Here is a 14,980-nt window from a genome sequence, read left to right on the forward strand (position 1 = left end):
TGGACTGGAGTGGCTGGGTGGTGGTAGAAGCAGTAGCAGATGTCTCAGTGTTGCAGTGATTTGTAACAACACTTTACTTTAATTATTTCTAATGCTTTAGTAAAACAGTTTACTCTGTGAACTGTGATCAAATAATTAGAGTTCAGCTTCTTTTTGTGAGCTTCTGATCCACAGTCATTGTGTTACCTGCATTGGAGGCAGGAGATAGGAGAAATGACAGCATGATCAGCAGTTTAATAGATTTAAGCCTCATAAAATAATCATTGTATAATTATATTTAGAACATTTTCACTGCCATCAGAAACTCCTTCTGACAAGGAACTTAAGCTGATATACAGAGTCATTTTACCTGACAAAACACAGGAGTTGTTTGCCTACTGCTGCCCCGATTGATTACTTTGTGTTTTGTTACAGTAGTATTTGAAGTGGTGAAGTCCTGTCCAGACTAATGCATGCAAACAAAAATCTCAACGTGAGCTCCAGCTCCTGTTTTCTGCAAAAAGATCGTGAAGATCAAATTGTTTTGGTCAGTGAAGTGTGGTGACTCTGAAGCTGACTTTGTTTTTTTTTGGTCATTTACAAAAATCACATCTTTGCAAACACTGGAAGAGATTTACTAAATACACATTTTGTGTAATAAACATTTAACTATAGCACTAGAATTATTTAAGTGTTTATTTATTTATTTTTTTTACCTTTACTTATACAAGTAGCCCCATTGACACTGTCTTACAAGACAGACCTGTTAAATGTTTCTAAATTTTACGCACACACACGTGAATGCAGCACAACTTAGCTGATGCTGGCAGACAGTGTGATCTGTTGTCCTTAACCCACCCGCTTTTAACCAGACTGCCACACGTGATCAGCCGAATGGGCTCCAGTGAGGTGGTGGATGTTAACCTGTTCTGCCTGGTGGCCATGGATTTCTACCGGCATCAGATTGACGAGGAGCTGGACCGCAGAGCTTTCCAGTCAGTATTTGAGACTGTGGCCTCGCCAGGCAGCCCTTATTACCAGCTGCTGGGCTGTCTGCAGTCAGTCCATCAGGATACATCACTCTGAGGGCAACAGACAGAGAAGGGCATGGAAGCATAGGGAGAAACGTGGTTTCAAGTGAGGTGTGGTAGGGTGAGAAATTAGATCTCTATTTATAATTCCTGGATGAATTGTGACTAAGGGTAAGAACAGAATGTTTTATTAGGAAAAAACTACTGTAGCTTCATCCCTTTTTGCCCTTTCAATGATAATGAGCTAAGTAGAACTACTGAACCCACGGCAACAAATTCAGTGGAGCAAGTATTAAAAGGAGGAGGAAAAAAACAAAAAACCCAACCTGAATTCAATATTAGGCTGTGTGTTTTAAATGTAAAAGGAGCATTCTCTGACGAGGAACAGCAAGCTTCTGTATCTGTGTGAAGATTGCACCCACCCGACCCCACCCACTCCCCTCAGATGATTCCTTGAGACATGACTGCACCTTCAACACTTCCCTCTCAGCACCTTTTGAGATATATTTAGATTAAAAAAAAAGCCCATGAAGATGACGATCATCAAATAAAGAATTGGATTAGTTTATTTTCCTGTGGGAACTTGTGGGGATTGAGTATTGTGATGTTAGTAAAGTAAACAAAAATAGAAAAGTATTTAAAGTTTCAGTGCATCTATTTTTCAGTGAGTCATGTGCTTAAGGTCTGGTTAGGATGCTGACAATGGGCTGACACGTAAAAGTCAGAAACGCCTGCTTAAAGTCAATGAGTACATTTCTTTATGTATTTAAGTTATTTGTGGTCATTCACACACTTTAGTTAAATAGAAAAATATTTTAGGTGAAAGAATGAGCACCAATAGCCATAGGTTTTTTTTTTTGTGTGCGTCTGTTTATTTTTTTTGGGGGGGGGGGCTTTTTTTTTCTCCCAGGGAATTGGTTTTGCAATTTAATTTCCCAGCAGAAGGTGTTTATGGATTTTGTTTGTAAGGGAGGGGAAAAAAACTTATAACCAGCGCTCGGCCACATTTCCATATATCTGCACTGACATAACAGCGGAAACTGTCAAGCATGGAAAAATACCAAAATTATCAAAATTGCAGTGATGTTGTCTTCATTTCTTTCTTTCTTTTTAACTAGTAGCAGAGGGGGCAAAAGATTCCCTTTTGATTTTTATTACCTTGCTTACGTCTGTCTAGTCTTGTTGTTGTTGTTGTTGGTTTTCATTGCAGTCTTGTTTGCTCCTCAGTGCACCTGAATGATTCCACCTGTCTTTTTCTTGTACCTTTGTTAATTCTCAGGATGTAAGATGTGACTATATTATTGTTGTAATAAGACTGGAAGTGATTTACAGTCCTCGTAAAATAGTCACCTTCATATCTTGTAAAAAGTAATTGTATAGCAACATAAAAGCCATGGTGCATGATGAAATGAGAACTGTAAAAACGATAGGACTTAGACGGTAAGATAATGTGATGCCATTTTCTTTTGTCCTAACGCGCACGAGCACAGAAGAAAATGAAAAATTAGCGAATAATCGGCAAAATGCGGAAAGCTGCAAGCTTCTAGTGTTTCATTAAAGACTTGACCTCAAGCTGCCTGGGAGTGTGCTGGGCTTTGTTACTCTGTACATACACTTGCCTTAGATAAAAGACTGAATATGTTTGTCTTATACACTGAAAGCTTGAAAGCATGCTTAGCATTACGGCTATTTTCTGTCTTTAATACTGTATTTCCATGGGTACGGTTGACTTGTATGGAAGAGATGCAACACAATCCAAAGGGAGCCTTGTAACCTTAGCGACCAACAGCAGCTTTGACAAATCAACAGATGAGGAAGTGTAGCATAGCGGTGCCACGTCACAGCAGGAGTTCTTTGTCTGGTTTTTGTTGAGCTTTAAAATATTGTTTCGTCTCAGTTAAAGAGCGGTAAATACTTCATTATTCATTGTCTTTGTGCAGAATATTAAATACACACGGCACTTAAAAAAAACAAAAAAACTAAGAGAAAAAAGAAAGTTCTTTTGATGTTGATGTTAGACGCTTTCTTTATACGCAATGAGTGCTGCAGTACATTAAAAGTAAACATCGCAGTGATTTGTATGCTAAATGTGTAACCGCTCACCAGTCTTAAAGCTGGTGACTGGTTTCCTTTGATCATGAGAAAATAATGTATTCACACAATGAATGACAGAGTCCTCTGCAGCTGTTGAAATTCCAATGTGAGGCCTCGCTGAAGCAGATTAAAGGAGCCTAAATGAGTCCTGCTTTCAAAGTCATTTCAAATTCTTGGGGTGGGGAGAAAGAAATTAAAGATGATGGGAAGTCTTTTTCTGATCTACACACTACTTTCGACGTTTAAGGAAAACTCAAAAATGCGGTTGATAAAATGTAGATTTTTCAGCTAGTCTCTGGAAGGAAAAGAGCAGGGGACCCCTGCTGGGGATAATGCGATTATGCAGAGGTCTTTTGTGATTTGGGGAGATGGGCTTTGGGGCTGTCAACAAAGTTCATGTTACTCTGATTTAACGCTTCCAGTGAAGGCTTTATTTTGTTCCACATTAGGAATAAATCGTTCAGAAAATAATGTAGTTACTGTTCTTGGATAAAGCTGAGAATCGTGGTTTGAAACCTCTGCCAAGGTCTTTATTGCGATTTGTATGTTGACACTTGGCTTAATTTGGCAACGACTTCCCATAATCCTGATTCTAAAGGTGGTAGACTGAAAATGAAATGCTTTTCTTTACATTTTCTTCAGGCAGGATCCTTGAAAGAACCTGAAGTGTCCACGTCTTTTTTCCCCTCTTTTATTTACATTTGCCTGTAAAAATATGACTGGAAGAGATTGTGTATTTGTTAATTTTAATATTTCAAAGAGATTAATCACTGCATATGATCTGTTGTAGAAAAATAAATTATTTAAACATGTAACCCCGCTCTGAGATTTGATTTGCTGAGTGAGAGCTGTAAGTCACGGATGACAACTCTGACTGTAAACCGGCTAAAGGTGCTCTATGTGTTTGCAAATAACAATATTACAATCATGGCTGCTTTGTACCCACAGGACCCCTTGTGTGTCTGTCTCTAACACGATCAACCTGTCGGGTGACAGACGTTTAAAATGCTCTGCCTCGTCCTCGTCTTATCCAGAAAGAACAAGCTGTTGCCAGCCAACTTCAATTAACCAGAAAGCGGTCAAGCCAATCTGGGGACACAAGTAACTGAGAGATGTGCTCATGTGAAGGTCCACACCGTAAAACTAACTGACCGATTACACGGTCAACATTTTGTACAATTTCCTTTTCTCAGCCAGGCAGTAAAATTCCTTTTTTATAGACCACACTGTATGAAAGCATGCTCTTATTTTACAGGATCATTAAGATGGGTGGTCCTGATTAAAAGATATTAGCAGGATTACTAGGCAGCTGCCATATGGTTTGTGAAGCACTGAAATCAGGATGGCACAGGTGTTAAGCAACTGTAGATGCTTCTTATAGCTGAAGTTTACATCACATCATCTGAAAGAGTAGTAGCTGACAACTGATGGGGTTTCTTGTAGCATTTCTTTTTGCACATCAGTGGAGCCACATTGAGATGTGATGAAGCCTAAAGCATTAAAGCAGCAAGTCTGGTGTGCTATAACCAGTTGTTCCAGTCAGAGCTATTATACTTTTATATGTGTAATCTTTTTTTTCTTTTTTTTTTAATTGGTGGATTCATTGTTAAACTTCAAATTTAATTACTAATAAGTAGGATACTTTTTAGGCTAAATATTTAATAAATTCGGGGTTAAAAAATAAAAATACAGTCCTTTGTGAAGACAGTTGATTCAGTAATGTAGACATCCTAAGTGCACCCCCCTCCACCCTCCACACACACCCTTAGCTTTTATTTTTTAAGTTTAGTGAACTATAACTTGTTCCAGTTTAGAACGCATTTGGATGTTATAGTTTTGCAGATTTCTGGCTGGTTTAGTTCAAATTGCACAATATTGCGGGTTTTGGTTAAGTTCAATCAACTGGATCGCACTGTTACATGAAATGACATGGCTACGAAGTTGGTGAACTTTAATTCTGTATCATTTCGGCTGTTAAAGTCCCCCCTCCAATCATCTGTACACCCTCCTCCGCTGCCCACTCTAAACACACCTCCCTCTCCTCCAGTCCTCCTCCTCTTAAGGCTACTTCGCCAGATGGTGCAGCCTTTTCTTTTGTTTACCCATCGCCCCTGAGTTTACCCAACTAACCTTAGCTACGCAACTATGGAAACTTCTCGGGGAGCATCACCGCCGGACACCGACAAGTAAGTCAAATTTTAATCTCGTGTTGAGTGAACCGTCTGCTCCAAACATCTTTGTCGGAACATGAAAAAGACCTGCATCTACCTCTTACTTAGCCATCCCTACTTTTTTTAACAGCCACTTCAGCCAGCTGTTTTCGCTTCGTGCAGTTTTCTGCTTATAAAGACACAGATAATTTGCTGTGCTTCCAGTAAAACTCCCCGTGATTAAACAAGCTAGCAGCTGCAGAGTTCGCTCTCCCGCTGCGTTTCTGACACCTGTGGAATCGTCTACCGTTAGTACTTTTTTTTATTATTTGTGATTTCTCCATCTAACTTTTGTCAATTTGTCCGCATAACTGTTTGCTATCCGATTGACAACTGGAGTAGCCAATGACAGGGTGGGAAAGTTTGTGTACGCCGCCGTTGCCACGGTTACGCACCGACATTCCAAAGATCTGGAAATCGAGGGGCGGGACTACAGTTTAAGCACGGGTGGATGCGCTTTTGAACAGCGAGTCACGGCAAGAAAAAAAAGAAAAAAGAAAACTTACAGTAACTCCATAAGCTGAGAAGAAGCATGCGTTTCTCAGCGTAAAGTAATAAACGCGCTGTTTGGGGTGTTAACTCACAGCACCGTTCAAGCAGGGATAACTCTGCTAGCATGCACAGCTAACTAAACTAACGGTAACGCGTCAGCTAGTCCCAGCTAATGTCAGTGTCCTTCTAACAAGACTTAAAACATATGTTCTCACATTGAGCTTTTATTTAACGTAAACAAAAGCGAAAGTTGTTTGGGGGGGAAAAGGAGAAAGCTGTGAAGTTTTTGCACAGCACAGGTGTGCTGGGCTGGGTCTCTGTAGATCCACCTGACAGAACTGGTGACTGCAGCCTTTATAGGTGTGGCTGTGTCCTCCCAACCTCCAGTGATCTGATAAAACACTTTACATGGGCCTGAGAGCATTTGGTGTAGAAGCCCACATGTTAAGAACATGTTAAGCATGTTAGGGTTAAGAAATCGGTCATGATTGATTTGGTTCTGTTCTTTTGTACTTTAGGTAACCTGCCTGGAGAAAAGATGGTGACACCAGGATGGGAGGCCTAGCAAGGTGGTGCCAAAGCTAAGGCTTGGGTTCTCACCCACCTGCTGCATTTTGAACTGCTGCTCATTTTTTGTAGCAATCTGACACCTGGGCTGCTTGACAAGAAGACGTTGGAGGCACGCTGCGTTCTTGCTTCAGTAGAGATTAAGGACCTACAATGACAAATGTAAATTGAAACTCACTGAATAAATGGACAAGAGAAAGTTTCCTGGCACAATGTCCAGGCAAATGGATGTGTCATCCAAAAGGCGCCCCATCGGTGGCAGTGGTCTGAACTTCCCTCAGTCTCAGCAGGGTTGTATACGGGCTGTGGAGGTAGCAAGAGGGAGAACAGGGTATGGCTTTACGCTGTCAGGCCAAAGCCCTTGTGTCCTTAGCTGCATCCTGAAAGGGAGCCCTGCTGACTATGTGGGGTTGCGCTCCGGGGACTGCATCCTCTCTGTGAATGACATCAATGTCTCCAAGGCGTCACACGAAGATGTGGTCAAACTGATCGGACGCTGCTCTGGTGTTTTGAAACTAGTAATTGCTGAGGGAGAACGTCACAGGCGACACCACCAACGCTCTGCCGGCGGTCGTCACCATAGCAGCAACACAATGGCGGCATCCTACCTGGACTCATGCTCCAGTGATGATGAGTTGGATGGGTTCTACGATAACAGTGTTAACAATAACAACAACAGCAGGTCAGGCTGTGGAGCCCGTGGAGGCTGGTACAAACCCAAACTGGACACTAAGCAGCTGGGCATCAACCGGGCAGAGAAGGTGGTGGCAGAGCTGCAGTCTGGAGGAATTTTTAACATGATCTTTGAGAACTCCAGCCACTCCTCCAGCAGCTCAGACAAAGAGAGACCTGGAGTAAGTACGTCCTCGTCAAAGCCACGTCCGCTGTCTGATTCCGAATTCCCAGCATATCGGAATTCCTCACGTTCCCAGAGCAACCCAAACCTGCTCTCTGAAGAGGAGATGGCCCAAGTTCTGAATGATGATTCGGTCTTCCTAGAATCAGACTTTCGGCATCTCCACCTTCAACACCATGAAGAGCAGGATGTTGATGATGGAGATGGGGGCGACTTGGGCCTAGAGCCCAGTGAGGGTATCCTCAATGTGGGAATGATTGTCGGCTATCTGGGCTCCATTGAGCTCGCCTCCACAGGCACAAATCTAGAAAGTGACAGTCTGCAGGCCATCAGAGGGAGCATGAGGCGCCTCCGGGCTGAGCAAAAGATTCATTCATTGGTCCTCATGAAGGTGCGAGTGTTTTTTTTCTTCTTTTTAAGATAAGATAAGATAACCTTTATTAGTCCCACACGTGGGAAATTTTTCTTCCCTTGTGTTAATTTTAGTGTGATTGTGTTATTATTGTTAACCATATTTTCCCTGGTATCAAGTTTGGTAACATGCATTAATTATATCCTACCAGGTTATGCATGACAGTGTGCGTCTGTGCAGTGACAGAGGTCAGGTCCTGGCCACCTATCCTGCAGAAAAACTAGCCTTCAGTGCATGTTGTCCCGATGACCGGCGATTCTTTGGACTGGTAACGATGCAAGCTACAGACGACCATGATGATAGGCACTTCAGCATTGCACGAGATGACGAGGGGAGTTTAAGGACTTCTTGTCATGTGTTTATTGTGGACCCAGATCTGTGTCACCACCAAGTAAGCGTTACAATTTAAACTGATGGGAAGGAAATATCTGCAGAATGTCTGTTTTTTTTGTTTTGTTTTTTAATGGCATGGGTAATATTACAACACAGTGACCAAGTACTCAAGAAGTTACTCATATATCTTAAATTTGGTGAACCTTAGAGTAATTTGTTCTAGTCGAAGCAATGGTTATAAGCCAAAGATTTATTAGCAGCTACTTTTTCTGTATTGCATTACAGTAGGACAAACTCTCAGTAACTGTTACTTCCTCAGGTCCATCTGGGTGTTGCCAGGAGGTTTGGCTTTGAGTGTACCCCTGACCCAGACACAGGTGGCTGCTTGGAATTCCCACCCAGCTCTCAGCCTCTCCTCCAGTTTGTTTCTGTCCTTTACCGGGACATGGGAGACAACATCGAAGGGGTTCGCGCCCGTGCTTTCCATGACCCAGACAACGATGCCCAGCAAAACCACAGCACCAGTAGCAACAGCGATAGTGGGATTGGCAACTTTTTACCAGAGGAAAAGAGCAACAGAGTGCTTTTAGTTGACCTTGGAGGTCCTCCAAATCACAACCACGTCTCTGGGCCGCGCCACTGGGACAGCCCACCGTCATCGCAGCAGGCTTGGAGTCCCACTCTGGGAGCAGCAGCTTCTCATCCACCTCCTCCAACGCTGAGAAATGGCCAATATCGTAATGACCCCCACCTGGCTGATCTTCCTCACCCTCTCCCCTTATCTCACCCTGATGTCCCTGTCAGGCACTCACGAGGGGTCAACCCACACCACTACTCATCAGGGAAGCGGGGAGGAGCTGTTGGGGGAGGAGAATGGAGAGGGGCTGGAGGAGCAGTAGGGGTGGAACCGCAGAGGTGGCTACCAGTCCATGTGTTGAGAGACTGGCGTCAGCAGCACCACCACAGCCACCTCCAGGGCCTCAGCAGCGATCAGGAATCCTACGCAGAATCCACTGACGGATGGTCATCTGCCAACTGCAGCACCCTGCCCCCACCGATGAATAAGATCCCAGCCGACCGCTATCGCGCCCCGCTGGTGCCTGGAGACCACCTGCCACCACCTGGAGGGAGCCAGCCTCCACCTCTGTCACATCCCCACACCCACCGGCTGGCTGTTCAGAAAGATGAGTGGGCTAAGAAGTTATTTGGTACAGGAGACAGGGAGCGGACAGGAGCAGAGAGAAGTGAAAAAGAGAAGAAACGAGGAGGGAATGTCAAGGAGGGAGAGAAAAAGGTATGTTTTAATAAAGTTTTTAAAGTATTACATTTAGTAAAATTCTGGATAAACAGTTATTTTGTGTAAGTTTATTCATTTTATTTACATAACCAAATCCGTCATATAACTTTTTGATATTCCCTGAAGTGCTGTGCAGTGTCAGTTTGTAGGTTTTGGGAGAGTTGTGTTAAAACTGACCGCGAGATGAGAAGCCCAGTATGCAGCTGGCATCCCCCATCGCACATCTCTGTTGTTGAAATTTATTCTGTGTAGAGTCTGTTCAAAACGACAGTTTATTAAGGCTATAAATCCACGTGGGCATCGTCTTCTCAAGGCCTAGAATTTCACTCCTTCTGTGATCAAAGTATCATTTCACTTTGATACAAAACTTTTAACTTGTTTTGAAAGTCACTGGATAATTACAGCACCCAGCTGGCTCTATCCCTAGACTTAGTGCAAGTGGATTGATATGTTATTTATCCCTCACTGCTCCAGTATCAGATCATTTATTATGCATTAGCCAGATAGCTGCCTTCACCTGAAAACCACCTGTTTTCCACTCTAACGGCATTAACGGCATAACAGCAGAGCAGGTTTAAGGTTTAGTGAAGTAATTGTGTAGTATCCTCTTATCTATTTGGCACAATTTTAAAAATAGCTTGGTTGCATTGTTGTATGAAAATACACTTCCTGTTTTTATGGTATATATATATATATATATATATATATATATATATATATATATATATATATATATATATATATATATATATATATATATATATATATATATGTAGTAGATGGGCTGATCATTGTTTTCAGAAAATGACAAGGAAATGCAAAGAGGAAAAGGTACAATACTGCATATCCAGCCTGACTAGATTCCATAACTATTAATCAGCTTGTGAACAGAAATGCTCATGCACGTATATAGAAAACAGCCGCTTATGCCTGCCTACATCTACATGTTGTATTATTATATTCACATACAGAAGATAGTTGTTTTGATACTAAAGGAGGCTGGGGCTTCCTCCAACAGATATCTTAGAAAACAGAGTCCCAGGGACTCTAAGGGACAACCAGAGTAAGTGTTTAGGACAGTGGCAGGGCAGAGACTGACAGAGGCAGGAAGGTGGATATGAAGCATGTCCTCGGACTGGAGAAGCAGAGTTTTGGATACTGTGGTGATTATGGTAAGCCAAAAAAACAAAACCCAAAACAGATTCAGTTGTGTAAGAATGTTGTTGTTTTCATTTTTCTTGTTAACTATTGCATGTAACATAGTAAGGCGTTAACATTAATTGCCTCTTAATATTTGACACATGGTGGCACTGTTTCACTAACTAAACCTCTGCAGACTTACTTCAGCTAAAAACGAAAAAAAGAAAAATCAGTTCTTTTTAAAGTCTTTCATGACTTTTGATAAAAATCTGTTCATCTATGATTATGATTGACTCAGTAACAGAAAATACTACTACAATAAGTTTGTTTTGGATTGTTAGATTTAAAAACAAACAGCTGAATCTTGATAAATGTGACCCTAGTGAGTGTACACGAATTAGAGCTTAAATGAAAAGCGAGCTGTTTGCTAAGGTAGAAAAGGACTGAAAAATTGCAGTCAGTTTGCTGTTTACTATAATTCATAAACAAAACGATCTATATTTTGGGATGTTTTAGGTTTTTATTTTAAGCTCAAATTATACTTGTTCACATTGTTATTGTTTTTACAGGACATGTGTCTGGTTTTGCTTTTGTTATTTTTATGTTGATAGCAGTGCTGTTGTAAACATGAAGCGCATCTGTTTATTTATGAGTGTGCGTATGAAGGAGAGGGCGTCAAGATCAGCTACGCAGATAAAGGCTGTGGATTTTCCACTAAAATTTAGTCCTTTCACATTCTCTCCTCTCTGGAAAGGCTCTGGTGCAACCACGCCCAAAACAACCACAGCACCAGTGAGTCAGATCGACACTTTATCATTTCCCTTTCAACCTAAATCTCAGCTTCTCCAAAAATCCCCCTTTTTGTTGGCTTTAAGCTCTCTTGCAGTTACAAGTGAAACTTGGATTAATCTGACTGGGTTATACAGAGGTCGTGTGAGAATGATTGTGTCTGCATATGCCATTAAGTGTTCAAATCTGCATTGTCTGACACACATGCGCGCACACACACACAAATGCAGAAGTGACTCAGTATCCAGGCAACACCACTGGTCATTGCATGATGAAATGCAGAGGAGACCTGCTCCTAAGCAGCCAGTCAGATTCTACCTGCATTTGAAGCCTGTCAGCACTGGCTAATTACTCATTAATCAACACAGGGCCACTGATGGTGTGCCTCCTCTTATAATACTAGAAAAGTAGATGGATGCAATTTGTAAGAGAAGAGAAAGAAGGCAGAATATTGTTGTTCTCAAAGGATTAAAGAGCAACAGTTGTTAAAAGGTTAATTGTACACTTGTGAAGGCAAAACAGCACTAATTTCCTCTCCTCTTTTACAGCACTCAGAGTGGTTACGTTATTGTCTAATGGCTTTAGATAATAAATTTTCACGACCCTGATGTGGTTATTTTTAGGCGGCAGTTTATGGCATAGTGCAACAGCTTGGCTGTTTTAACTTTATTCCATTAATTGGTGGGTTTCCAATGTAGTGCTCCTATAAACACTATACATTTTTAAGTATCCTTGGTATAACAAATACTACATGGAACTACACTTAGTAGGGATGTCAGTGAAATATGCTACAGTAAACTGCTAGTACTGTTTGTGTGTACCTGCGTGTCTCTGTATTACCTCTGTGGCTGTGCATTTGACTCACGTGCTCTCTGGTATTGCATGCACAATCACAGGATTGCACACCCCTCCGTGTAACATGTGGAATTTAACATTTAGTTCAAAAACAGCAACCCGTGTAGAGCAGACACGGCAATAACAGAGGCAAGTGCAAAGCTGCACAGCATGGGAATGTATAATGCTGTGGCGTTTAGGCATTTAATGCAGTACAGACACAGTGTACATGTGCAGACACGGTTATGTTTCTTAAACTTTCAATGACTGAGTGCCAATTTATGGAGCCAAAAAACACTTTTTATTACTGTGTGTAATATGGCAGTTTAGAGTATGATGTATGTTGGTAATACAAATTTTTGTGCCCTTTTATAGTTATCATTAGTAGGGCTGAGCTCCTTAGGAAGGTTTAGTATCATAGTTGGTTAACTAACAGATGTCTAACCATGATAATGATTACATATAGTAGTAATCTGTGATAATAATATATATATTTTTTAAACTGTCCTCCAGTCACCTACAAAATATCTTTGCCATCTATCAATTGTGGTGAAATTCCTCATGAATAAGAACAGGACACTAGTGCTAATATTTCACCATTATTTGTGTGTCATGTTAGGGTAAAAACCTGAATGGTTAGTCACTATATAAGCTCTATTATTCTATAGGAGGTATTTTGTTGGCCTAGTTAGTGTCCACATGTTCTTTTCAAAGGAAAGGGTCACTGCACACTGATACAAGGTTGTTCCGCTTGATCACCTTTACCCTACGATGAAACTGCTTGTTAATCTTAATGGGATGGTCTCTTGCAGGATGAGATTGCCCTTATTCCCCCCAAAATTTGAGGGGTTACTAAATAGTTTGAGTTAAAAAATAGTAAATAATGCTTTGATCTTTGTAGTCACCAAATTTCAGCCCACTGGGAGATTTAACAAAAAACAAAACATAAAAAGAGTTGAGGGAGCATCTTTTTCTGAAGAATGGCGTTCATTTACATCAATGGAGCTCCAGAAACTCGACAGTGAATGTGAAGTGGTTGCAGAATGTGGTGGCAGACACAGACACTTTATTTTCATATGCATATAAGCCCTTGACTAGACCAAATACCAGAAAGTCTGGCAAAATATAAAGAAAAAAGAGGTGATTCAGGACTTGCTGAATAGTTTACAGATGACAACTATGAAGATAGTTTCCTTGAATGTGTACGTGTGCTTGTGATTGTGCCAGTTCACAATGAGGCTGTGAAGAAAGCCACTTTGTGTGCGTGCTGCTTTAGCCACTGGTACTCTCATACTCTAAAGGAAATGCAGACTGATTGTCGTGTAGAGGACCCAAGTGCAAGTGTGTGGAGGTAGGCAATGATAAACTTAAATTGAGCTGTTTATTATAAGCATGTTAGCAGTAATCCAAAAGGCAAACAAAAGTCCAAAAGAGGAACACTATAAACTATAAAGAAACACACACTGGGACTGAGAAACACTAGGGGAACAGGAACGGACACTCTGACAAAGGGAATACAGCAACTACATATACACATAAGGGCGATTAGGGGAAGTGCAGACAGCTGGGAGAACGAGAAACGGTTTAACTGAATCACCAGAGATGAGACAAAGAAGCAATCTAAAAGCAAAGCACAAGGAACAACTAACACAGGAAATAAAGCAGGAATTGCAAAACCTAAATGGGGAATACAGACACATGAACTTAAATACAAAGGGCACAAGGCGATGGAACACTGAAACTCTAAAGCTGCTAGGAACTGAGAGCTAAAGCAAGTACAGTAAGAATGCACAAAGTAAATATAAACATTAAATAAACCAGGAAGCAGAATAGAATATTTAAATAAAGGTAGGCCTTGGTTGTTGTTAAGGGTTAGGGTTAGCTCTAACCCTTAACATCTCCACCATAAGCTCGTCCTACACACAGAGTGGAGCAGGCAGCAGTTCCTGTTGGTGAAAGAGTAAAACAAAGAGCAGCTTTTGTCAAAAATATGAGAATCAGTCATCCGAATAAACTCGTATTTTGCACTGCAATTACTCTTGAGTGCCAGCAATAGACCAGCCAAGTTTTAAGTAGATCTAATAAACAGTTGTTGAGATGGGGCAAGAACAGATGGACATGCATACAAAGATTTTTTTTAGTTAATAAAATGTCTACAATATGCGTGTAAACTGATGGTGTGTTTCTTTTCTATCCAGGGCGGTCGTTTCCGAGGTTTGACCATGGGATTCCCACCTCTCCAGCAGCGCTCCTCAGCTAGACGCTCCTTTGGACGCTCCAAACGTCTCAGCTTGGCCCGCTCCCTGGATGATCTTGAGGTAGCATATATACACACAATCTATATGCGTGGACCTTTTCCAACACAAGTATACCAACAAGTAATGCACATTACTGCAATATTTAAGCTCAGACTGGCTACTCTGTTACTGTCATGTTTGAGCCTCAGGTGTTGCCTCCGTCTCTAGTAAGAGTAGCTCATGCACTCCATACATGCTCACATGATGCATCAAGCTGATACATCTTCTCATATCACCATGGCAACATATACAGTAAAGAACAGAGCCATCTTTTGTACTCACTTGTTTTTATAAATTTTTAAAATGTAACACCACAAAGATGCATTGGTATATTTCAAATAAACATAAAGCAGAAACAATTTGTTCCCCTCCCTAAGAGAAAATAAGAGCCTCGTTCCATTACATTACATAAAAAGATTGAGAATTAGAGGGATCTATAGTAAAAATGACACACACACCAGCAATCTCTAGCTTTTTACCACCTAAAGGTTTCCAGAGCTTCACCAAGTTCACAAGGAGTGTAAGTAAGGACACTTAGACCCCATCAAATTTTGATTGTATATGCTTTTTTTAAATTGTTGATACTGAAAGCTCTGATGGCCAGTAAGCAACAGAAGAAGATCTCTTTACATTTCTCCAAGAAAAAGAA

At 41.2% G+C, this 14,980-nt stretch overlaps 2 protein-coding genes across 13 annotated transcripts in view; both read left to right on the top strand.

Moving 5' to 3' along the window:
- Nucleotides 1-3,912, top strand: part of htt (huntingtin) — a 31,108-nt gene extending 27,196 nt beyond the window's left edge. For all 9 annotated transcript variants that reach the window (XM_063476844.1, XM_063476845.1, XM_063476848.1 and 6 more), the window contains one exon: nucleotides 852-3,912. In XM_063476844.1, coding sequence (XP_063332914.1) covers nucleotides 852-1,065 — 214 coding nt within the window. In that variant the 3' untranslated portion in view covers nucleotides 1,066-3,912. The remainder of the gene's footprint in view (nucleotides 1-851) is intronic.
- A 1,276-nt stretch (nucleotides 3,913-5,188) lies between these two features.
- rgs12b (regulator of G protein signaling 12b) overlaps nucleotides 5,189-14,980 on the top strand; it is a 46,554-nt gene continuing 36,762 nt past the window's right edge. For all 4 annotated transcript variants that reach the window (XM_063476855.1, XM_063476856.1, XM_063476857.1 and 1 more), the window contains exons 1-5: nucleotides 5,189-5,290; nucleotides 6,325-7,620; nucleotides 7,793-8,032; nucleotides 8,294-9,268; nucleotides 14,233-14,352. In XM_063476855.1, coding sequence (XP_063332925.1) covers nucleotides 6,559-7,620; nucleotides 7,793-8,032; nucleotides 8,294-9,268; nucleotides 14,233-14,352 — 2,397 coding nt within the window. In that variant the 5' untranslated portion in view covers nucleotides 5,189-5,290; nucleotides 6,325-6,558. The remainder of the gene's footprint in view (nucleotides 5,291-6,324; nucleotides 7,621-7,792; nucleotides 8,033-8,293; nucleotides 9,269-14,232; nucleotides 14,353-14,980) is intronic.

This window comes from Pelmatolapia mariae, linkage group LG6, assembly GCF_036321145.2.
Source record: "Pelmatolapia mariae isolate MD_Pm_ZW linkage group LG6, Pm_UMD_F_2, whole genome shotgun sequence".
In the NCBI taxonomy this organism is placed as follows: Eukaryota; Metazoa; Chordata; class Actinopteri; order Cichliformes; family Cichlidae; genus Pelmatolapia; species Pelmatolapia mariae.